At 44.1% G+C, this 25,643-nt stretch overlaps 1 protein-coding gene across 1 annotated transcript in view; it reads left to right on the top strand.

Annotated features, from left to right (window-relative positions):
• Positions 1–23,789, top strand: part of Nid1 (nidogen 1) — a 71,997-nt gene extending 48,208 nt beyond the window's left edge. The window contains exons 11-20 of the mRNA XM_021180582.2: positions 1,518–1,667; positions 2,557–2,679; positions 10,855–11,082; positions 11,744–11,916; positions 13,740–13,866; positions 17,830–18,001; positions 19,118–19,275; positions 20,224–20,347; positions 20,957–21,069; positions 21,473–23,789. Of these exons, the coding sequence (XP_021036241.1) occupies positions 1,518–1,667; positions 2,557–2,679; positions 10,855–11,082; positions 11,744–11,916; positions 13,740–13,866; positions 17,830–18,001; positions 19,118–19,275; positions 20,224–20,347; positions 20,957–21,069; positions 21,473–21,594 (1,490 nt within the window). The 3' untranslated portion in view covers positions 21,595–23,789. The remainder of the gene's footprint in view (positions 1–1,517; positions 1,668–2,556; positions 2,680–10,854; positions 11,083–11,743; positions 11,917–13,739; positions 13,867–17,829; positions 18,002–19,117; positions 19,276–20,223; positions 20,348–20,956; positions 21,070–21,472) is intronic.
• Positions 23,790–25,643: the final 1,854 nt, after the last annotated feature.

A 25,643-nucleotide genomic window follows, 5' to 3' on the forward strand; every position in this document is an offset into this window, starting at 1 on the left:
GAACTCAGAAATCTGCCTGCCTCTGCTTCCCAAGTGCTGGGATTAAAGGCATGTGCCACCAACGACTGGCTTATTTTTTTTTTTTTTTTTGGAAACAGGGTCTCATGATATGATCATAGGTCAGCCTCAAACTCACTGTGTAGTCAAGAGTGACCTTGAAGTTATCTCCCCACCTCTACCCTCTAGGACACTGGAATGACGGGCATGTATCACCATGCCCAGTTTATTCAGTCTGGGGATGGAACCTATAGCCTCATTCACTCTCAGCAAGCACTCTCTCCACCCTTTATGCCCAGTCCAAGTTCCAAGAACTGAAGCTCAAAGATTCTTGGAGATTCCCAGATCTACAGGCTAACATGATGAACAGGGCATGCATGTCTGCACGAATCAAAACAGAAACCAACTGTGCCAGTCATTGTCCTGTCCCTGTGTGCTCCCTGACTGTTTACTGTGTAGTACACATGTGTTCTCTTTGCTCTGTCACAGAGCTTGGATGAGGAGCTAAGGTCTGGATAAGGTGGTGTCTGTAGGGCGGGAGGGAACAGGCAGTTCTCATGATTTGAGTGGGAACCAAACATCTGTGCACCCAGGAGGCCAGCCCTGCATTGCACAGAGCTGAGATTTTAGCTTGCTGTGTTGAAACTATTTTTTTTTTTTCTGTCTTAGCAGAGAACATCAGTTTTCTTGGCCTGACTTTTCCCTGTGAGGTTTGCTCTGAGGGAGGTTCTAAAGTTTGCTTTTAAGGCAACACCACTCACTCATTGGCTCAATATGGGTGGTGGACTGTGAGAGTTAGACCTCACTGAGATCTAACCTGTGATCTATATGAAGGAGGCAGGTTGGCCTGAGCCTGCCCATTTCCTAAGGCCACACTCACTGGAGAGCAGGGGTGGGGTGGGGGTGAGCCACTGGGGCTGTGTCAATGTCTTCTCCCAGACATCAGTTCTCAGCAAGAAACACAGCCTCCCATGCCTTAGCACTCCATCTTCAAAACAAGGCTATTGGACACGATCATTTTTTAAAGCATGTGGAGCCCTTGGAGGTGCCTCAAGGAGCTGCCTAGGAGGGCACAGAGGAGTCACAAGCCAATCCTTGTTCTTGTCCCTGTCCAGCCTTCCATTTGTCTATAGATCAAATTCTGCATAATCTGTTTGAATAAAGGATTCCACTGCTCAAGAACAAACCAGGCCTGCAACCCTCTGTCATTTCAGCTACTTGGGAGGCTGAGGTGGGGTTGGTGATCACAGTTCAAGGTTTCCTTGGCCTACAGAGTAAATTCAGCCTGGGCTAGAGATGTAGCTCATTGGTAGAACACTTCAAGAGCATGAAACCCCAGGTTCAATGGTAGGGGAGGTGACTACATGGAATGGTATGGTCTGGACTCAGGCAGAATCCAGACATTGTCCCCTTCTCAAAGCACCACTGAGCCAAATCACTGGTGCATGGAGAGCTTGGAAGGAAACTGCCTGCTCTGAGACTTTCTTCTAAAGGCACGCATTCATTTCTTGGTTCTTAAGCTGCCGAGGACCAACGTCCCATCAACTACTGTGAAACTGGTCTCCACAACTGTGATATCCCCCAGCGAGCCCAGTGCATCTATATGGGTGGTTCCTCTTACACCTGCTCCTGTCTGCCTGGCTTCTCTGGGGATGGCAGAGCCTGCCGAGGTATGTGGGAGTTCCAGATTTCCTTGTATACCCTGAAACGGGGGTCTGGGTAGTACTTACTGCATGCTAATTGTCAACACACCCTGTATATAAGGAACATGTGCTCCTTTTGTGCCATTGGACAAGAGGGTGACCGTTTCTATCTTGCCAGCAACTGGAACGATGCATTTTCTTGGATAGTTGTCCTCATGTGGGACCTGCTTAGCTCTCCCTGACTCCAAGGCAGTAGTTAGTTAGCCGCTCTTTCCTGGGAACGGAGGCTGGCTTGTTTTTAAAAACACAAACAGTCCTTGCTTGTGAAGAGCTTAACATCCATCTTTGTATGTAAAGGGTTTGCTCTTACCTGTGTAAGAAGCGAAATTCCCAGTTTGAAGACAGAGCAGAAATGACATCATAGAAGTTTTCCAGGCTTGAGATCAGCCTACAGTTAGCTGCCAGGGGACTTGTAATAGTAATTAACAGCACAACTTAGGGCTCTTGGTTTGCAAAATTATACAACATTTATACTGAACCCATTGCATTTAGTTCAGCAAAGGCTTCAGAGATTCTGTCTCTCTATTGTTGACTGTATGACTTTTCTCTGTAAACACTCAAGAGTTCTAGGCGCTCCTTATTACAATAAAGAAAGAACATCTGACAGTGCAAATGTTCCCTTTTGTAAGTTCGATGTTTCCTGAAAACATTATTGTCACGTGAAACACATTTGTAAATGTACTAGATAGAAGTTGGGATATGAGTGTCTCAAAAATTAACATTTAGTGAGTTTAAAGTCCCTGGTCTCTAGTTAGAAGCAGATTTACATAGATTTGAGTGTGTGGATTAAATTATTGTATCAACCACAAATTCTGGAAGCAATCACATGGTCTCTGGGCCTGTGGCTGTTTTGCAGACGTGGATGAATGCCAGCACAGCCGATGTCACCCCGATGCCTTCTGCTACAACACACCAGGCTCTTTCACATGTCAGTGCAAGCCTGGCTATCAGGGGGATGGCTTCCGATGCATGCCCGGAGGTAAGACGGGGGTGTTAAGAGTTGACGGCCTATTGATGTGCTCATAAGCTTTGATGACCTGGGGAGGAGGGGCTATGAGGAAGTGGTCCATGGAAAGTTCTCAGAGTTCTGTACGATGGAGATCTGCAGGCCTTAGTGCAGAAGCGCACAGTACACAGCTTTTGGGGATACTTCAAAGAACCCAAAGCCATGCTGGACTTTTAGATTGTATTGGTTCCTAGGTACCGGAGTCAGCAGCACAGGATCAAAATGGGCACTGAGCTTTATTTACCAGAGGACTGACTGTAGAGAAACAGAGCCAAGAGAATATATGTGTATATATGTGTACACACACTCATGCGTGTGTGTGCGCGCACACACACACACACACACACACACACTTATAAGAAATTGAATCTTGGGGCTGGAGAGATGGCTTAGCAATTAAGAGTACCAACTGCTCTTCCAGAGGTCCTGAGTTCAATTCCCAGCAACCACATAGTGGCTCACAACCATCTGTAATGGTTAATCTCTTCTGGTGTGTCTGAAGAGAGCAATGGTGTATTCACATACATAAAATAAATAAATCTTTAAAAAAAAAAAAGAAATTGAATCTTACCATTTTGAAGACTGTCAAACCCTAGCATCTGTTTTCAGGAAGCAGGGAACCCAAGAAAGCCAATACCAGTTAGTTCAGGTGTGAAGGCCATAGAACCAAGAAAGCTTATGTTAGAATTCCAGTCCAGAAGCCTTGTGACCCAGAAAAGGCTTATGTTTGGTTTGATCAAAAACATAGGAAACAAATGATTTCTGGTTTGGAGGCTATCAGATAGAAACAATCTTTCTCTTTCTCTGTCTCTGTCTGTCTGTCTGTCTCTCTGTTTGTCTGTCTCTCTATCTCCTCCCCCCTCATAGGTCTTACTATGTAGCCCTAGTTGTCCTGGAGCTCCATATGTAAACTAGACTGGCCTTGAACTCACAGAGATCCTCCTAACTCTGCTTCCAGAATGCTGGGATCAAAGTCGTGTGCTACCATGTCTGGGCAAGAGTTCTCTTTATTCAGAAGAGGAGCAAGTTTTTCTGTGTTCTGTTTATGTCTTTACATGACTGGATGAGGCAGGAAAGAACAATGTACATAGAATGTCAACCTTAATAATGCCACCCAGAAACAGGATGATGTGACCAAATGTCTGGTCTAGCCACATTGACAGAAGATCAACAGAAGCCTGGAGTGTTGGGGAATGGAATGTATGATGGGGAGACGGGATGAAGGGCCCAAGATGGGGGCGGGGAGGTTTAACTAAAGTATGGAATGTTTTACATCACCTGTTACCGACCTGAATATGCAGCCTTGGGAATTGCTGCTTACCTGAGACTTGAGTGGCCCCTCCTTGGCGTGTAGGCATCCCAGAAGCCTCAAGCCAGGTTAGGTTTGAGACTAGGAACTGGTCAGACTCTCAGGAAACACTGTTGAACAAATGCGCATAGTTGGCTGCCAGCTATACAGAACCTACTAGGCATACCCAGTGTCTGTGTTTGTCAGTTTTCAGCTGAAGGAACAAAATACCCAAGGCATCAACTTGAAGAAGGGAAGTTTTGTTTTGGGTCATGGTGTCAGATCATTGTCGAGGTTGTTGCTTTGGGCTGGGATGAAGCAGGACCTCATGGTGGGGAGCACGGAGCAAAGCTGAGGACCTCACTGGCAGCTTAGAAGCAAGAAGAGAGTAGAGGTGTGGTGAGGTGGCTCAGCAGGCAGAGTGCTTGCAGCCCGGAGTCTGGTAACCTGAGCTTGATCCCCTGAAGACATGGTGGGAGGAAAGACTCTCACAAGTTGTTCTTTGGCCTCTACGTGAGCTCTCTCACATGGGCTTGCGTGTGTGCATGAAAACACACATATACACACACACACACACACACACACACACACACACACACACTACTTTAAAAAAAATCACTGCCAAAGGAGAAGAGGGCCACCTTCTGTTTCTGAAATTATACGTTGTGGCTATAGCTCTGCCCACGGATTTGGATGGGAGGGACACATAAAGAAGCAGTCCTGGCCACTTGAGCTGAGTGAGGTGTTCCAGCTGCTGTTAAAACAGCCAGCATTCATCATTTCTGTGGGCTGGTTTCACATCTCCAGTTCAAAGAGAAACAGATGTCTAAGTTTTTGTTTCGATTTTTTAAAAAGTCTGACTCCCTGCCCTGTCTTTAAGGCTCTGTTTACTAAACAGAAACAGATCTAGACTTGTAGTCTGGGATGTGGCGATGGGACACTGATAATGTCAATAAGGGCCATCTGCTAAGATGGCTTATTTATTTAATGTTGTTCTCAGAAGAAAGCCAACATCCAGTTATATACCCCAGGGGGCATGCCCTAGGAATGTACAAGAATGTTTATGTATCATTTATAATCAGAAAACTATCTAAATATCTAGTGTCTTAGTCAGGGTTTCTATTCCTGTACAAACATCATGACCAAGAAGCAGTTGGGGAGGAAAGGGTTTATTCAGCTTACACTTCCACATTGCTGTTTATCATCAAGGAAGTCAGGACTGGAACTCAAGCAGGTCAGGAAGCAGGAGTTGATGCAGAAGCCATGGAGGGATGTTCTTTACTGGCTTGCTTCCCCTGGCTTGCTCAGCTTGCTCTCTTATAGAACCCAAGACTACCAACCCAGGGATGGTCCCACCCACAAGGGGCCTTTCCCCCTTGATCACTAATTGAGAAAATGCCTTACAGCTGGATCTCGTGGAGGCATTTCCCCAGCTGAAGCTCCTTTCTCTGTGATAACTCCAGCCTGTGTCAAGTTGACACCCAAAACCAACCAGTACATCTAGCAACAAGAAGAATGGAAAGATGAATTTAAGTTTAAATTGTACTATGAAGTAACAGGCAACAGCCGAAACAAATGAACTGTAGCAATAGATAAACCTCAAAAGATAATGTTGAAATACATTACAAAAGGTTTTACACACACACACACACACACACACACACACTGAATAAGTGTGTTTTGTTTATCTGTTTTGTTTTGTTGTAGAAAGGGGATATAGCCTAGTGGTAGAGTGTTTGCCTAGCATATGTGAGGTCCCAGCCTCAATCCCCAACAGAGATGAAGAAGAAGGGAAGGAGGAAGAGGACTCATTGCAGGGGAGGGAACTTTAGGAGGTAAGGCTGGAGATCATAGGTTATTGGAGGGAACACTGGAATGCCAGCTCCTTCTTATTCTTGCTTTTTGGTCACCATGATGTGACTCAACTTCCTCTACCATGAATTCCCCTCCATGAAGCTATGCATCACCACAGACGCAAAGACAAACAGTAAGCCTCTTCTTTGTTTCCATAACAACCACTTCTCCACCCCCCTGAACTCCCTGAGAAATGATTCTCATCTTCCCTCCCACCTAGATGCTCTGAGGCCTTTCATGGTTCTCGGCTCATGGCAGTTTCCAGTGAGTGTTTATAACACAAATAAAGCAGATAAGCAGTCTGAGGATCCCCCAGGGTTTTGGTCTGGGAAGAAGTTATCGTGTCATTTCCCACAGTGGCAGCAGCAGCACAGAGAACAGAAGCCATTGCCTTTCCTGGTGTTTAATGCCTTTTTCTGTTCCCTTTCCTTGTTGCCTGTTTATTGCCTCTTCCTGAGCTTCCCTCCCATCCAGCATCCTTGGGCTCACATTGGGCAGAAGTTTGACACATTCATGAGTAGACACCTAAGGTTTTTTATTGTAATTGGTGTTCTTCAGAAATAGCTAGGGACTTCAGGTTAAGGACCATGTTGGAGACATTGTATTCTGTCCTTTTAAATTCTCATTTTGAGGAACCATAGCCATGCTGGGCAGATGCGTCTGTTCAGCAGCTAGTGATGTCCCAAAGCCAAGAAACAATGGGCACCATTCATGGCATCCACCTTACTCTATTTACAGATCTGTGTCATGGGTTGTGATAGAGTCTGTGTAGTCAATGGGAGCAGCTGGGCCCTACCAGGAGCTCACACTGTATAGGAAACAAGTGAATGGGTGGCACCCCTGCACATAATTTCCCTCTGAGTAGACACAGGCTTCTCATTGCTCTGACAGAGAGACTTGGCACTTCTTCTTCTTCTTCTTCTTCTTCTTCTTCTTCTTCTTCTTCTTCTTCGTGTGTATGTGTGTGTGTGTGTGTGTAGCTCAGTTGGTAAAATGTTAGAAAAAAAAAAGAGTTCAGTCTCTATAACTTGCATTTAGAAACTGGACACATTTGTGCTTGAAACTGTAGTGCTGAGGAAGCAGAGACAGGCGATCCTAGTCAGAAAGCCTCGTAGTCTGCCACAAAAATAACCGAGGAACACCAAAGACTGACATCCGGCTTCTACATACATGCACACAACTGTATTCACACACACATGCACACTCCCATGCAGACATACACTCATAAGTTTCTGCTTAGCTGGAGACGCCTAGAACATCAACCCACGGTAGCTGGAAAAGTGGTTAAGGACAGGAATATACTGAGGACTTCTGGGGACTTTCAGACCACTTCACTGGGTGTGTTAAGAAAGTAAGAATATGATTGTGCTTGTTACCCTTTTCATTGATGTGATAATATGCTCAAGAAAACCAACTTAAGAAAGGGTTTATCTCGGCTCATAGCTTGAGGGGATGCAGGCCATCATAGTGGGAAGGCACTAGGAGCAATTGGAGTAGAAAGCAGTCAGTCACTCTTGGTCTGCAGTCAAGAAGCAGAGGGATGACCTCACATACCCAGCTCTCTAGGAGCCTACCTCATGGTGCCACTTACACTCAGGGTAGGCTTAACCTCCTCAGCTAATTCTTTCTGGAAGCAGCCTCCTCGGCATGGGTCTCCTAGTGATTCCAAATCCAGTCACACTGACAATGAAGATTCACGGCCATCGTGATATTATTGTGCTATTGAGCCAGCCTGACTGATGGGAAGGTGGATGCAGAAACTCAAGGCCAAAAGGAACAGAGGGACTGGATCAGGAATCCACAGGCTTCAGTTATAATTTGCAATGAGTCACTTCCAGTGCTGTGACTCTGAAGGAATCCCTTAATCTCTTTGAGTTTTAGGTTCTTCCATTGGTGTTAAAACCAAATTCCTATCGTAATGGGCATTAGATGGAAACTGGAGCAATGAGTAAAGAGTTAAGAGTACTTCCTGCTCTTACAGAGGACGTGAATTCTGTTTCCAGCACCCACCTGTCAATCATGGCTCATGACCACCTGTAACTCCAGATCCAGGGGATAGAATACCCTCTTTTTACCTCAAGGGGCACACATGCTATGCTCTCACATAGACATTACATATATACATATAAATGGGCATTAGGAGACATATATGTAGACATGAAAATAGCTGGTATGGAACTTCTAAAACCCTGAACAAATCTAAGGTTGAGAAAGTAAGTAAGTTTTGTATCCAATAGAATACAAAAATCAACATTTTGATTCTAATCAGATGGCTCGTTCTTATTTTTGCTTGGATCTTCCTACATCACGTATTTTACTTTTTTTTTTTAACACTATCCTCAGAGATAAAAGAAAAGTGCACTCAGCCCTTTTCTTACTAGGCTCAACAAACACGTTTTTGTCATATTAGCAGTTTCTAATCAAGGGGGCAATTGTGTTAGGCTGGCCAGCATGAGAACTGGCCATTCAGATGAGACACCAAGTACCTTAGCTGTATTTTCCTTGAAGTCATTGTGTCTGCCTTGTGTAGGCCAGAGCACAAATGAACATCTTCAGGCTCCATCCACATGTGTTGTCTTGTAGTTCCCAGCTGTAAAAGAATACCAAAGGCTGGTGATGATAAAGACCTAAAATAGAGTTCCCTTGGGATTCTGGAAGCCGAGAGGTACACGGTTAAATGGTGAGGGCCTTCTTGCCACATCAAAACATGGAGAGAGGCTCAAATGGTTGACTTCCCTATAATATAAGGAGCACTGCCCTAGAGCCAAGATTGGTAACTATTATTCCCACAGGCCAACATGCCCCCCACCCCCAACTAACCGGGTTTCTCTGTGTAGCCCTAGCTGTCCAGGAACTCTCTTTGTAGACTAGACTAGTCCAGAACTCACAGAGATCTGCCTACCTCTGTCTCCACTGTGCTGAGTTTAAAGGCAAGAGCACCACACCCGGCTTGTAAATAAAGTTTTATTGTCCATTAATTTGCACATCAAGCATGCCTTCTCCCACTCTGACATCATGGAGTTAGGTAGTTGTACCAGTCAGTGTTGGTACATAAAGCCAGAAAGTTGGCCAAGCTCTAAGAGCTGTTTAATCACAATTCCCCAGCCACCCTAACAGACCTGAGTGCACTCCTGTGCTCTCTTGTGTTCTCCTGCCCACTGGAGAGAGGCTCTTCTGTGTGTCTCCTTGCTCCATTCCTCTGGCTGTGGTTCCCTGATGGCAGGCCTGAAGATCGTTGTGAGTGTACCCAACCTAGGTGCATTTCCTCAGTAAAGGCAGAGAAGAGCCAGTCTCCATCCTGTGAGAGTCCCAAGTCTGCCCAGGAGCCAGAGAACAACTCCTTCAGTCTTGGGACCCTAGAGTCTCTGGTCTTAGATACCTTGGATACCACCTGCAGGGCTTGGGTGCTCACCTAAAACACTAAACCCAGCATGGGAGTGGTGGTTGAGAAGTCTTCCTGCAGGAAATTAGTGCTTCAACACAGTTTCTGAGGATTGATCAGGCAATGGAAAGGGGGTTCAGCTGGGAAGTTAAGGGGGGCTTCACACAAAGAACAACTCATGGAAGGAAGAAGTTCTAACAGTTGGATAAATGTAGCTCTCAGCAATAGTAGCATGGAGAATGGATACCTCTCAATGTCTCTCTGAGATTTATGCTTCAGAGGTGACCACTCTAATGGCCCCCATTGTGGCTTGACTTCAGAGAATGTCAAACCCAGCTGTAGCTCTGCACGTTTAGGAGTTGTTTATTCTATGTCAAGTTTTATTTTGCTTAAGACAGATTGTTCTTGAACTTCTAATCCTCTTGCATTAGCATTCTCCCAAGTGCTGAGATATCAGGCTTATTCCATCACCCAACTTCCTAAGCTTCTTGTACAGCAGTATTTCCCTGCTTTGGAATCTGAGCTGTATAGTGTAGATACCAGGCTTCATGGCAGACATGGGCCTTTACTAGGGGGAAACATGCAGAAACTGGTGAGTGTCTCATTATCTTTGGTCTCCAAACTCTTTGGCTTGGACTCAGTGTAGATCATATGAAGCTTGAGAGGGTAAAAGAAGAGCTTAAGATTAACTTAACATACCTTAGAACAAAGTCCAGGGCCATCCATCAGTGGAAAGATGGTTGAAAAATGTGGGGCTTTTCTGTAAGGTGCAGTATTGTCCAGCTGTTGAAAGAAAGGGTGGGTTGAGGGGCCTGAGTGCACTCTGTGCTCTCTTGTGTTCTCCACAGTGGGGATGGGCCTGGGCGATCTGCTAAGAGAAGGAAGTCAGAGGCATCTCACTGGTATGAAATATACAGAATGGGGACATCCACAGAAAGGATGGAGATTGGGAGCTTTTAGGGTGGGGAGGAAGAAGAGAAGAAGACATGGATGGCAGCATCTTCTCTCGAGGCATGACGTTTCCTTTTTAGGATGATGAAATGGTTCAGATAAAAACAGCGATAGCTGGTCATCACTGTGAATGTGCCAAATGCCACACAATTGCTCACTTAACATAGTTCCTTTTATTTTAAGTCTGTTTTGCCTTATTTTTTTTTTTTAAATTTCAAAAGAACTGTGTAGGAAAGAAAATCTACATGTATAAATGATATTTTGATTTTTTTCAAAGGCAGGATATTACTACATAGACAAGGCTGGTCTTGAAATCAGAGAAATCCACGTGTTTCTGCCTCTCCATATTAGGATTTAAGGCATGTGCCATCATGCATGGCATGGTGTAGCTTTTAAAAATCATAAGTCTTTTTTTTTGAGAGAAGGTCAAGCTAGTCATGAACTCATGGCTGAAGATGACCTTGAACTTCTGAGCCAAGGACTCCTTGTATGGCATGCAAGCATTCTTATCAACTAAGCTACATCCCTGGTTCTCATAAATGGCGTCTTAAGTTTGAAAAGAAAAATGAATAAAAAGCCAGTGATGGCAGGTTTCCTTTGTGGTCCAAGTTTGACAAGTAGCATTTGAGAACACCATGTTTGGCACAAATGACACTCTGCTTGTCACCGACAGAGGTGAGCAAAACCCGGTGTCAACTGGAACGAGAGCACATCCTTGGAGCAGCCGGCGGGGCAGATGCACAGCGGCCCACCCTGCATGGGATGTTTGTACCTCAGTGTGATGAATATGGGCACTATGTACCCACTCAGTGTCACCACAGCACTGGCTACTGCTGGTGTGTGGACCGAGATGGTCGGGAGCTGGAGGGTAGCCGTACCCCACCTGGGATGAGGCCCCCGTGTAAGTAGACAGCTGTTATATGGACTAGTGAATGTACTGCCTGGTCTCTCTGTTCACATGCTCCCACCTCTCCCTCTGCCACCTTTTGCTCAGGTGGTCATGTTTCTGCTTATGAGGTCTGAGGATGCCCCATCCCATAGCAATGGGCAGGTGCCCTCACTGATAGCTTTCTCCATTCAGTGTTAAAGATAATGTCACTCCCTGAAGACAGAGGTATTGGTGCTATTGCTCCAAGCATTGCTTTGGCTCTCATGCCAGCCCAACATCCAGCCAGAACATAAATAACCAAGTCATTGTGTAAGATGGAGCAAAGCTCCTGCTTTACCCCACTGGACCTTTGTACTAAACGTATGTTCTGCCCTGTCTGCTTTGTAAATGCCCCTTGACTGGCTGAAGGCATTCTGTCTCTGGAAGTTTCAGAGAGAAAATGGATATTGTGTGGTTGGCTATGCTGTTTGAATATAATAAATGTGACAATGGATATGGGTGATATGTAGATGGGTGCATGAGCACATATACACATATCTTCATGTGCACATGTATGTGTACCTGTGTACTCACACATGGGTGCATGGATGTGTCTGCATGCTTGAGCATTAGACTGCACCTGTGCATTTATGATATTCACAGCCCTCATTCATTACTATCTCTTGCCCTCTAGGTCTGAGTACAGTGGCTCCTCCTATTCACCAGGGACCAGTAGTACCTACAGCCGTCATCCCCCTGCCTCCAGGGACACACTTACTCTTTGCCCAGACTGGAAAGATTGAACGCCTGCCCCTGGAGAGAAACACCATGAAGAAGACAGAAGCCAAGGCCTTTCTCCATATCCCTGTGAGTATCAGCTGAATAGCCCTGGTGACAGTCCCAGTAATAGGGACCTACTATTACTATTACTATTACCTACCAAGATAGTTAATGGCTATATATAATATAATAGTATAATAGAACACCACGATAATTAATGTAATATAATACAATATAATTTAATATTAGTGTGGTTAATATCTATGTATAATATAATATAAAATATAATGTAGCATAATACCAAGATAGTATAATAAAAGACAATATAATATCAAGATAGTTAATAAGTAAGTATACTAGAGTATATAATGTATGATATCAATATAGTATGACACAACAACTATAATACCAACATAGTTAATAGCTATGTATAATATAATATTATACCAAGCTAGTAGTTATATTTGTAATCTAATATAATACAGTATCCATTTGTAAATATAATGTCATTCTTTCTTGATTATAGTAGATCTCAACGTCAGGGAGACTTGAGTTCCTTTCTTAGACTGTTTGGACTATTTTAGATATTTATTTTATTTTATATTTTCTAGTCAGTCTCATTCTATAGATCAGGCAAGTCTTGAACATGTTATTGCAGTCAAAGCCAGCTCTGAAGTCTTGGCTTGACCTTCTGGGTTCTGAGATTACAGACATGAGCAGCCACACTGCTGCTGTTGTTGTTGTTCACATGTTCATGTAATATTTAAAATAAATTTCTTGTTCCATTAGAAAAACAGCAACAATAACAACAAAAACCCAGCCAGCCACGAGTGGTAGCTCATACCTTCAATCTCTGCACTCAGGAGGCAGATCTCTGTGAGTTCAGGCCAGCTTGGTCTCCATAGCGAGTTCCAGGCCAGCCAGTGTTATGTGTAAGACCCAACAACAATTAAAAAGAAAAGCAGAACCAAACAAGTTGGTAACTTTAACAAAGGAGACACTGGGTCACTGAAACCACCACTAAGGGGAACTGATGTCTTAGCACTATTAAACTGCAGAATCCATTAATGCGATATTGCTCTTTCTAATTACCCAAGTCATCTTTAATTTCACTTGTTAATGCTTTGCAGTACTCACCGTAGGTTCTTGTGCATTTGAGATGCTCGTTTTGTGGGCTGGAAAGAAAGGTCAAAGGTGAAAGGTCAAAGGTGAGAAGCACTTGCTGCTTTTTAAGGAGGATTCACTTGGTTCCCAACACCCAAGTGCTGTCAGTTCACAGGCTCCGGTGACTCCAGCTCCAGGGGACCCAACACTCTCTTCTGGCCTCCAAGGGCACAAATACAGACACATAAGCATACACACATAGACAGAAGTAAAAAAGATGAAAAAAATGAAAATCAAGCTGGAGAGAAATATGCATGCACACATACATACATATGTGCAAGTGCAAACACATGTTTTTAGACAAGAGTTTTTTTCTGAACTATATAGTTTCTACAATTCAATAATTAAAAATGTGAATGGAAAAAACATTTATTTCATTTAAAATACTATCTGAGGATGTATATGCAAGCACATGGGAAAGATCAAGGTAACACTAGTTAGTGATTTTTTTTTCTGAACTATATAGTTTTTATAATTCAATAATTAAGGATATGAATAAAAACATATTTATTTAAAATACTATCTGAGGATATATATGCAAGCACATGGGAAAGATCAAGGTAACACTAGCTAGTGATTTTTTTCTGAACTATATAGTCTTTATAATTCAATAATTAAGGATATGAATGGACAAAGCATATTTACTTTATTTAAAATACTGTCTGAGGATGTATGTCACATGGGAAGATTCAAGGCCACACTAGCTAGTGGGTAAACTGCTCTCAATCACTGGTATTACTTCCAAGGCAAAAGTCATCATTGGACTGGCCTTTGACTGCGTGGACAAGGTGGTTTACTGGACAGACATCAGCGAGCCTTCCATTGGGAGAGCCAGCCTCCACGGTGGAGAGCCGAGCACCATCATTCGACAAGGTAGGCAAGCAAACGTTGTTCCTCTTGGGTGTTGCTTCTAGCAGCTCACGCTGCTCTTGGCAGGAAGTGAGGGGTGGAGAGTAAGCCACTTCGCTCGTGTTCATATGTTTGCTAGGAAGCAGGTCTTCTGTCTCTTCACTCTGTCCTTTTAATCTCCTCTGAAGTTTTCCATAGGCCAGTTGAGTCATTAAACTAGGGACTTTCTGGCTGAGGTTAAGTCTCAGGATAATTAAACTGAAACAAGGCAGAGGCCTGTGCCCTTTCTCTGGAAGCTTACATGGTCCACCTTTGTGCATCATAAAACCAAACTCAACATTCCATTTCTTCCTTTAGCTTCCAAACCTGCTCTGGCTTCTCAGAGTGCTCTACTGTGTGCTGCATGGGGGTTTAATGAAAGGCAGTGGGTGGAAGGAATAGTCCAGAAACCCACTATATTGACAGATACTCACCCAAAAGTTGAAGATTATTTATTTTATTTTTGAGATAGGATTTCATGGGAACCATGCTACCCTCATTAAGTAGCTGTGGATGGCCTTGAGCTCATAAGGCTTTCTGCCTCCTCCATGTCAGGATTATATGCAGGCATCACCACTCAGTTTGCTTAGTTAATTGAATGAATATCTTCAGTCTAACATTCTCCCAACTGAGCTATTTTGGCTACTATTTACTTTAAACCAATGTTTGGCAGCCTTATCTAGTCTGAAACTCCTGCTTTTCTTGCCTCTTTCTCCCTGGCCCTGGGGTATAACTGTGTATCACCACACCCAAATCTGAAAGTAGAGTCTATTCCCCAAGGCAATGTTAAAGAGTTATTTCAAAATGCAGCATCTTTGGTAGGGTAGTTTCTTTACCTTAACACATCTCTCCTCTCCCTAGTTCTCGATTGGAATCCAACTAGCCAGGATCAACTCTCAGAGAGAATTCTGTTTTGCTTAATATGATAAAGTATATGTTGTGTCGAGTTGACAGAGCCTAACTTAAACATTTAACCTTATCTAACGTGCCTGCTTGAATAAAGAAATCTGCAACATTTTAATACCTTCATTCAATAAATAAAGAATAGCCAGGCCCTCTGTTGTAGGTTTGTCATTCCAGCTATTTGAGAGGCTGAGGCAAAGGGACCACAAGTTCTAGGTTAGTTGGGGCAGCTTGTAAGACCTTATCTCAAATAAAAAGTTACAAGAGAGCCGGGCGTGGTGGCACATGCCTTTAATCCCAGCACTCGGGAGGCAGAGGCAGGCGGATTTCTGAGTTCGAGGCCAGCCTGGTCTACAAAGTGAGTTCCAGGACAGCCAGGGCTATACAGAGAAACCCTGTCTCGAAAAACAAAAAAACAAACAAACAAACAAAAAAAAGTTACAAGAGGGCTGAGGGACATAGCTTAGTGCTAGAGCCTTTGTGTAGCAAGTGCAAGGCCCTGGGTTCAATCATCAGTTAAAAAACAAAAAACATTTTACACAAAAAGGTCCCCAGTACTGAAATGGTCAAGAAATTTGAGTGGCTTCAGTCATGACTCATCAGATTTGGGAATAGTTTTGCTCAGAAGGTATTGTCATGCTGTATGAAGCTCTGCTTCCTCTGCAAAGCATTCAGCTTCTAATTTAGCAGCCCCCTAACAGTTAATATTCTGTAAGCATCCACCCCTTGGCCATTTCTCCCCCTCCTTGCTTCCTTTTAGAGATAACACATCAGGAATCAAGCTGAGGCTGACTGAAACACCCCTGGCTTTGCACGTGGCTCTTGAATCCCTTTTTGGAAAGCCAGTGGGCTGTTTAAAAGATCTTGGTCCGCCTTCAAGCTCTGGCTTATGAAGAGAACTTTGAAAATGCCTTTTACCCGCTCTGTTGGAAATGTTGTTGCTGTTATCTGATTTCAAATCCTAGTGAAAGAGGGGAATAGGTCACTGTCTGCTATTTCCTGTTGCTTTTGGCACCGGAAATCAGCCAAGGGACCTTTAAGCACAGTGAGAGCTGTAAGAAAGGCCAAAACTGACTAACTGTAAAAGAACACAGAATCAGCCAAACATCTTGACTGAAACTGACTTCCAGAGAGTTTCTGCGGGTACTCGAGACACGGGGTTCTTCTCCTCCTGACACCTCCTTACTAGGTAACATACTCATTTTTTTTTTTTTTTCACACAGCAGTAAAGGAAAACCTATTCTCTTGCCATCTCCTTGTTCAGCAACATAGGTGTGCGTGTGCGCGTGTGCCCTCAGTGGTTTGAGATCAGGACCAGCATTGTGTAGAAGGTGCCAGTGTGACATAAGCTCCTGACAGGCTTCCTCTGGATGCTCAGTGAAGATACTGGGCAACTCCCATCCCTGCAGCAGCAGGAGCTGGTCAGAGAATCCCACAGGATGTGCTCATTCCAAATTCTCCCCCAACTGAGTGGCTTCTGGTGTGTGTGTGTGTGTCTGTGTGTGTGTGTATTCTGTCTGAAAGCCACGGGAAGCTCCTGGGAGACAATTTCATTGTTCTGAGGCCTCTTATGGTGTGGGAAAGAGCTTAATACTTGAAACAGCTCTTCTTTGGATATGAATAATAAACCATATGAACATTTTATTTATCTGAATCACTGTCCTCTGGTTGGGCTCCTGTCAGAGGCTTGTGCGTGGTTTGTGTGTGTGGGTTAGAGCTGCGCGCACACACATACACACACACATATGCATGTCAGTATCAGGCAAATCCCACAATCACTTCTCCCCCTTCTGCCCCCCCCCCCCATCGCTTTGAAACAGGGTCTCTTACTGAACCTAGAACTCATCAATTGCACTACCCTGGGCAGCCAAACAGCCCCAGATCCTCTTGTCTGTGCTTGCTCAGGGCTGGGATTGCAAGTGGCTTTGCCACACCTGGCTTTTCTGTGGTGCTGGAATTGAACTTGGATACTCACGCTTACACAGCAAACGCTTTACCCACGGATCCATCTCCTTAACCCCCGACAGAACCTCTGCAGTCCCTACACCACTCTCTGTTCTAGGAAAGGCTGAGATGAGAGCTTGACTTGCTTGTATATGGATGAGAGGGTGCAGGGGTGATTTTCTCAAATGCTTGATGCCTGGAGTAGCACAGCCTGGTTCCCTTCCTACTTACACTCCAGCCATGCTAAACAACACTCAGTCCTCTGGTTAGGACAGGGGGAGGATCTCAAGAATGCCAATAAATCCTACAATGTCATTTTGTATTTTTTAGCTTATAGTGACTTATATGGCATATTGGTTTCACAGTGCCAATCTGTGTCTTGATTGCTATTGCAATCAAGTGGGATGTATAATTTGTAGTCATCAAACGGCTCCTTTTTACCCTTTATATTTGTATTTAAGTACTAAGAGTGTGATCAGCAGTATCATTCCCTGAAATGCCTCCCTGTCCTGTAATTGCTAAGGAAGAAAGATCTACCTTCCATCCTCACTTAAAACTCCATGTCTCCTGTTTGTCTTAGATAAGCTCTGGCTTCTTTACCTCCTTCCTCATCTCACTGAGGGCCACTCCCTCACTCTCACGGTCTCTGGCCATATAAAATTAATCACAGCCCACCTCAAGCCGCTTGCAGTCTTCTTTATACCTGAAAACACTTATGCAAGATCCTTATTTGATAAACTCTCATTGGTCCTTCAGGAACTAGCTTCCACTTCCCCAGAACCCTTCCCTGGTGAACTCAAGCTGATTCTGCTTTTGCACCTGCCCATAGAAACCAGACCCCAATTTGAATGTTGGTTGGCTGTGGGCTTCTTAATGGACAGGGCTCTATCTTTGTCATAGTGACTCTCCCAGTTCCCAGTGTGGTACCCAATGGATGAGTGAGGATGGTTGAATTTGTCACTTGAAAAATTGATCATCTTATAATGGTAAGAATTTCACATTCCCATTTGGTTTCTCAAGGTTTGACCACCATGTGGAAGACAACTGAATAATCAGAGAACTCTTAGGCTGGGATATGACCCAATATTTGCTTCCTTCCAGATCTTGGAAGCCCTGAAGGCATCGCCCTTGACCATCTTGGTCGAACCATCTTCTGGACGGACTCTCAGTTGGATCGAATAGAAGTTGCAAAGATGGACGGCACCCAGCGCCGAGTGCTGTTTGACACGGGTTTGGTGAATCCCAGAGGCATTGTGACAGACGCCGTAAGAGGGTATGTTTGCCTACATGTGTGTCTGGCTTTTTGTTTGTTCGTTTTTAGTCTCTGGCTTTTCTGGATGATCTCTGGTGAGGTTCTAAGGCCAGCCTTGCTCTCCTGAGCCGTTTCATCCATGCAAGATGAAACAGAGTCTACCAGCCGATGAGATGCTGACACACTCAGCACAGTGCTGACACCTTGCCATGTTCCGGTTTCACAATTCTGTCAAGAAACTTTGTAGGGTGACAGCTCAGAAGTTGAGTAATCTCTAGATAGGTTGAATGTGAACTAACACTCCAATTGCATGAATTCTGTAGTGTTGGGTTGGCCTAACCACGCCCCCAGCACTCCTTGTTGGAGCAGCTGTGGCTTGAGCATCATGGGGGTGGGGTGGGGCGGATTCTTCAGCTTATTGCAGCTTTCTCTCTTTTCATCCTATGGCAAGCTCTCAGTCCAGTCTTACATCCCAGGCCCCAGCTCCTAGAGATCGTTTCCTTAGAGACAATATTCCTTGTGTTGAGGCCATTCTACTACCTCATGCACAGCAGACATCTCCACCACTTTCTGCTGGTGTTTGAATCTTGCTTTAGGCAAATCACATTGCTCCACTGTGGCCTCCTGCATAGGTTTATCACCCAGGGAATTACTGTTAGTTATGTCCAGCCCACAGTTTATGTGTCTGTATGTGTATTTGGTAACAGACCTGTGTATCATTCCTCAGTCATTGTCCACCATGTTTTGAGCAGGATGCCTCACTAGCCTGTACCTCCCCCAAGTAGTGCAGGCTATCTAGCCAGAGAGACCCAGAGATCCCCTATCTCCTTCCCAGCACTGGGATCACAGCTCTCAGTCCCCACTCTCAGATTTTTGTTTTGTTTTGTTTTGAACACAGTGCTAGGAATTGAACCCAGGCCCTCACTTTGCCCATTGAGTTTTTTCAAGGTACTACAAAGGAAATATTAAGGGATAGCTGTTAGTAACAGATAACCCAATTTGAACGAAGAGCCAAGTAACCCTAGAATCCACCCTAGCACCTCAGGATCTCACTTAGCTGATGGTCACTTCCTACCCAGTCCCTTTACAGCGTTCTCAAGATCTTGCTTCTTCTTTCTACTTTGACATCTCTTTCAGGAACCTTTATTGGACAGATTGGAACAGAGATAATCCCAAAATTGAGACTTCTCACATGGATGGCACCAACCGGAGGATTCTCGCACAGGACAACCTGGGCTTGCCCAATGGTCTGACCTTTGATGCATTCTCATCTCAGCTTTGCTGGGTGGATGCAGGTAACAGGGAGCCTGAGATCATCCACATATAGCTCTTCACTGTCTTATTCTTCTTGCTCTAGAGTTGGCAAATCTCACCCACCGCCTCTTTCTGTCTAGCAAATAAGCTCAGAACAAAATTTACATTGTTAAATGTTACCATTTTAAGTGTTATAAATACCTGGTGGTATCATGCTTGCTTTTGCCTTTTGGCCTGCAGAACCCGAAATTATTGCTATATGGCTCAATAAAAAATGGTTGACTCCTATTTTGGTGGGAGGTTACTGAGAATTGCATATATGCTATATTTTCAGAGGTAATAATACATTCTGCATAGAGTCCCTGATGTGGCCCTGCTTCAGCTGTGCAGGGTGTCCCTCGGGCTTGAGATGAAATGGGGAGAAAGACCAAGGAGGGCCATCCTTCATCTCTCTCTATGAAAGTCTATAACTGAGTACATTCTCTGCCCCACAACTAAGTAGGACAAAGAGTAGGGTGTGAATGCTTACATGTTTATAGAAGCCTGTGATAGCATCCATGAAGGAATTAGTGGCAGACTAGTCCCATGCTGATCAGTCCGAGTTCTTCAGTGTCCCAACTTTGGGGAGAAAGGTTCTGGAGAGACTTAGAAGGGAGGGACTTAAGCAAAAGCCAGAAGATGGCGGGGCCTCTCCTGAGACAAAGGAATGGGAAGGCCAGCACAGGCTGTCATTTCTCTGTCCTGGGCTCCCCTCTCCTCAGTAGGGCCAGGTGTGGGTGCCAGAACTCAGGTGGTTGTAGGCTGATGAAAGGGAAAAGACAGAAAACAGAGACAGAACGCCAATGCTGAAGAGCCCGCCCTCTGTGTTCTCCAGGACATGCCATTGAAACACTGAATTCCCCAATCCTTGTCTTTTAGACTCTTGTTTTCTGACACAAAGGGCCCATTTCTTGCGTGAACAATGACCAACTTGTATTTGCTTCACACAGGCACCCATAGGGCAGAATGCCTGAACCCAGCTCAGCCCGGCAGACGCAAAGTTCTCGAAGGGCTCCAGTATCCTTTCGCTGTGACTAGCTATGGGAAGAATTTGTACTACACAGACTGGAAGACGTATGTAGGCTGCTGTCATGCTGGCTGGGCCAAACTATGCCCTTCCCTTTGTCTCTATGGAGGTCTTTGCCTCTTGTCTTTTCTCCTGACTGTTGACCCTCCAGTGATCCTCCTTTGTCCTGGCTGTCAGATATGGAGGAGGGTAGAGGAAGAGGGCTGTCTAATCTTAGAGGGGAACAGAGGTGCCATTTATCATACCTAAACCTGGGCCTTCCTGAGCTACCTGGGGTCACATGGCTGGAGGTCTCTTTGATTATGTCATACCTCTACATCAATGTAGTTTTTAAACTGCAATATTTTCACAGCTGTTTCTGGATCAGACCTTCCTCAAATGGAGGGTCACACCAAGGAAGTAGCTGGCTAAGAGAGCCTATATGTCACCCGGAATTTAGAGCAAAGGGGAGAGTTAGATTGTTTTGGCCCTTTTTTAAAAAGCCAGTGAACTACCGGCTTGACCCAGCCTAGGGGGAGGCAGAAACAGATCCACAGAGAGCAAGACCACCATGTCTTTTCTCTTCCAAGCCACAGAAGAGGCTGCCTAACCCCATGGAGAACAGTTCTCTTGAACATCAGATGCATGTGCACTCTCTGTGCTTTTGTGCTTTGCAGGAATTCAGTGATTGCCATGGACCTTGCTATATCCAAAGAGATGGATACCTTCCACCCACACAAGCAGACCCGGCTATATGGCATCACCATCGCCCTGTCCCAGTGTCCCCAAGGTAACATCCATGCTGCTGAATGGAGGTCAACACTCAGCGTCTCTAAGAGAATCAGGGTGGCCCAAGTACATCCATGGGCCTGCTTCCTATAGGTATCTCAGCCTGGATATCCCTTCCTGAAGGATTCTTGGATTTTCCCACCTCGAGGAACTTAATCTAGAACCTCCTTATAGACATACCCAGAGGTGTATTTCTGTTGTGATTCTACCAACTTGATAGTCAAGATTATCACACACCTCCAAGACAGGAGGAATACATGTACTTGCCTGTCTTATTTATGATAAAGAAACAAACAGCAGCTCAACTTGGCTCCTTGAGCCCACAAGGAGGTAAATGGGGAGCCCGCTGTAGGTACCAGGTCAGTCAGAGGTAAGACTATGACGCTGATTTCCATCTTTTCCAGGCCACAATTACTGCTCAGTGAATAATGGTGGCTGTACCCACCTCTGCTTGCCCACTCCAGGGAGCAGGACCTGCCGATGTCCTGACAACACCCTGGGAGTTGACTGCATTGAACGGAAATGATGTCAAGAATTCCTTGTTCCTTCTCCAAGTATTTCATAGTAACATCCTACTTGAAGTGACTTGATCCAGACTGAAAAGTGTCCTGCAGTGGAATGACCACCGGGCCCAGATCTAGCCTAGCCTGAGCCCTCAAAACCTCTCCTTAACCTTCCCTAGAACAATTACCCTTAGCTCAGTAATGGGAAAATCTCTACCCTAACATGAGGGCAGGAAACACACACACACATACCCCTTGATCTCAGTCTTTAGACAAGCTTATAAAGTTCTGGATAAAAAGCCAAGGGTAGTGGTACATGCCTGCAACCCTAGCACTTGGGAGGCAGAGGCAGGAGCATCAGGAGTTCAAGGCCAATTATCTTGTCTGTATAGCAGGGTTTAGAAATAACCCGAGTTATGTGAGTCCCTTCAAAAAAGTCAGGATAAAAATTATGTGTCCATTCTAGAGCCATAGGACTTCTTCCTAATCCTAGACTCCCCCCATGGTAAGCAGAGCTTTATAGACCTAAGGAGGCTACTTCTCGGTGGCATTACAAACTCAGATATTACCCAGTTTCTCAACACACCATCCAGATCCAGCTTAGGCAAGGTCACACTTTTTCTCTTGGTACTCGCATCTCTGTCGTTATGCTCCCATCTAACTACTCTCCTGTTGTACACCTTCATTCTGCCCAAGACTGCTTGCAGTGCCTTCTCTGCCATATGATCAAAACCCAACCATAGTCCAGGGATCCATGGTATTTGGTGGATGGTAAAAAGCAACCCCTCCCAAATTACAAAGTCCTGGCATTTCAACAGTGGCCATTGATAATCACATAGGTAAGTCAAGGAAATGTCCTGAGAGAGGGATTTGAAGTCAAGATGTTTGAAGATAGGAGATTATTATCTTGATGTGTCTTGAATTGTAGCAAATTCTTCTTCTTTGCCAAGGTACCTGTATTAGTTTCTGGTCTATGACGTCATGGGGACCTTCAGCCCACTCCTGGTACCAGTTTTCAAGTCTTCTCATGAGAGTCATCTGGAGCTCAGGTTGGGGCAAGACTTAGACAAAGTAGTGGCCAGTCATAGTCCCTCACCTTTAGAATTGTGTCTTTGTTTCTCCCTCTCTCTGAGGCCCTTTCTGACTAGATCCTCATCTGAAGACACAATCTAGGAAGATCTAGTTGGACATTTCTACTAGTGGTTCAGATCCTTATTTGATCATCAGTATAGTTTGAGGGACTATTGCTGCCTTCCATGTTTCTGTCTGTGATTTGTTTAAAAAATATCCGCTGGCCAGATGCATAGCTACTCTCCTGTCCGCTTTGAGGTGTCTGTGTTATTGATTCCATTCCAGGGACAACAGTATAAGCTTAGTAATCATTTGTTCTTTTCTTTTTTAAAAACAAAACAACCCTTTCCCCCTCTGTCTTTCTTCTTTCTATCTACTATTATCTATCATCTATCTCTATCTATCTCCTTTTTAAACTGCTTCCTAGACACTTAAAGCATTAATAGTTTTGGATTGGAAGTCAAGCATCAGAAGTGCAGTTTGTGTGGTGTAAGGTAAGGGCACAGACAAGACTCAGTCAGAACTATTACTGTGGTGGGTAAGGATGGACAACAGGGATGGAAAATCCAAGAAGAAACAGCAGGGGAGAGGCTTAAAGGCAGCTAAAACTAAAAGCCTTAAATAACTTCAGAGAAAAATGGCACATTTTCCAAAAGAATGTTTATCCTTGAAGACATAAAAGAACTTGGCTTGATGTTTTTCTTGGGGAACAGAGCCCCCTACCTCCTTTTCTTCTACTTTCACTATATTCAGCCCCCAACCCTATCTTCTACCTCCACCTCGACCTGCTTACATTGGACTGGGAATCTAAATTGGGAGGGAGTCTTTACTTAAATAATTGGAATTTACATCACAAAGTTTAGGGAATGTGTGACTCTTTCATGCACCCGGATAAAGTACCCCTAGTTTTTTGTTTTCTGTTTTTTTGTCATGTTCCTCATGATATATATCTTTTATAACTTTTATTCATTTTTACTAGATTCCTTCTAAAATGTTTTACATGGTAAATTGTTAAGCTGTGGAAACCACTGAAGGTGCTTATTAATGGTTCTCCAGATGTATACAAGTATTGGATGATTCCTCGAGTTTACAGCTGTACAAATATTAGTGCAGAAAAATAATTAAAAAACAACTGTTAAAAATAAAATCTTATTTTGATGTGTTTTTGCTGTTTTGTTCCACGACGGGGTGTTGCAATGTTGATGCCCAGACTTGACCTCAGACTCTCAATCCTCCTGCCTCAGCTTCTTGAGAACTGGGATCCAAAGCATATGCTACCATAGCATAATGTTGGAGCTAGTTCATGATGGAAAAACAGAGACTTAATGGTTGACAAAATCTAGGGGACATTACCTAAGACAAAACCTAAGGCTTTACCTAAGACACTGTTCATTAGCCACACAGTTCACAGAAGAGAATGGCTTTAAAATGAATTATATCCCAGACCCTAACTATATCCCAGTAAATTACTGTTATGGGCACTTTTTTTTTTTTTTTTTTTTTTTTTTACAAGAACTCATATAGCACACTAGCCTCAGATTCTCAGTGTATCTAAGAATGGCTTTGAACTTCTGATCTTTCTGTCTCTTTCTCCTTGAGTATTGGGAGCACTCAAGTAGTACCCCAAGCCCAGTTTAGGCAGGGCTGGGGATCGAATCAACCGCCAGGGTTTCTTGAATGCTAGGCAAACAATCTACCAAAACAGCTATATCCTAAGTCTCCACTATTTTCCTTATTTTAGTCTCCACTATTTCCTTACTTTATTTCCTGCCCCAGTGTGGAGATAAGCTGCCACACCCTTCTTATCTCCAGAAAGAGGAAGGATACTTCCTGACAGGTACAGGGCATGGAACCTGATCTGTTTCCATTTCACCAATGGGAGGTGCTACTACCCAGAGCCCCCATAATGAGATGTGAATGGTCTCAGAGTTGGACTGAGGAAGGGGCCTAGGTAGGACTAAGGTTCTCAGAGCTCAGTGCTACAGAGCAAGGAATCTATACTTGAGATGTCCCTGTGATACTATGTCCTCAGTACTAATAACGAGTACCTACCTGCCTGCCTGTGAATGTTGTTTGTAGGAGATACCCTGTACAAGAACTAAAATTCAGTGTTTTATTCTGGTCATCATTCAGTGTTCTATCCAGAGGGCATATAGGAAGATGCTAGAAAGAGAATCTCCAAGATCTATCCCTCCATCAGAATCAGCAGCTGTCTTGGGCCCCAGGATATGGGACTTATACAATATCCACCTATTCTAATAAACAATACTTGAAACACCCAGGAGAGAGTGTGGAAGAGGCTAGTCAGTTGTAGTTAATTTCAACCTTAGTCAAGCGTACCATTTCCAAACAGCTTTACCCATGGCAGGAAGATCTTGGGGGCAGTAACAAATATTCGTGGTCTGGTTTACTGGACTCATCACGGGAAAATGATGGATGGAGGACTCTGCTCTCCAAACATCTGATATATTCTAACACAATTTGGCTATGTTTTTAAAAAGAAAACATTTTAGTAATCCTTTAAAATGTTCATAGGTGAATGCAACATATTTTGCTCATGTTTACTTCCCATTTCCCCCCAACTCCTCCCAGATCCACTCCGATCCATCCTAACCCAACTTCCTGTCCTCTCCTTTTTTGTTGTTTTAAAATTACCCATCAAGTCCAATTTGTACCACCTTTATATCCTTGGGTATAGGGACAACCACTGGAACAAGATTGATCTACTGGGCCCACACCCTTAAGGAAAAATTACCTTTCCCCCAGAACCGCCAATAGCTTCTCACATCAGTCAGGGCTTGGGTTTATAGGCCCTGCCCTACTCTGTGCTGAAAGACTGGCTTGATTCCATGAAAACATCAAAAGAAGCAAAAACTAGATGTGCATCAAAGCAAGCTATCAAGAGAATAGAAGGGGACCTTCAGGAAGGAAAAATGCATTAGTCTTTTTGTTTGTTTTTGTGTTTTTTTTGTTTTTATTTTTTGCTTTTAATTTAATTTTA

Source organism: Mus caroli, chromosome 13, assembly GCF_900094665.2.
Source record: "Mus caroli chromosome 13, CAROLI_EIJ_v1.1, whole genome shotgun sequence".
Classification (NCBI taxonomy): Eukaryota; Metazoa; Chordata; class Mammalia; order Rodentia; family Muridae; genus Mus; species Mus caroli.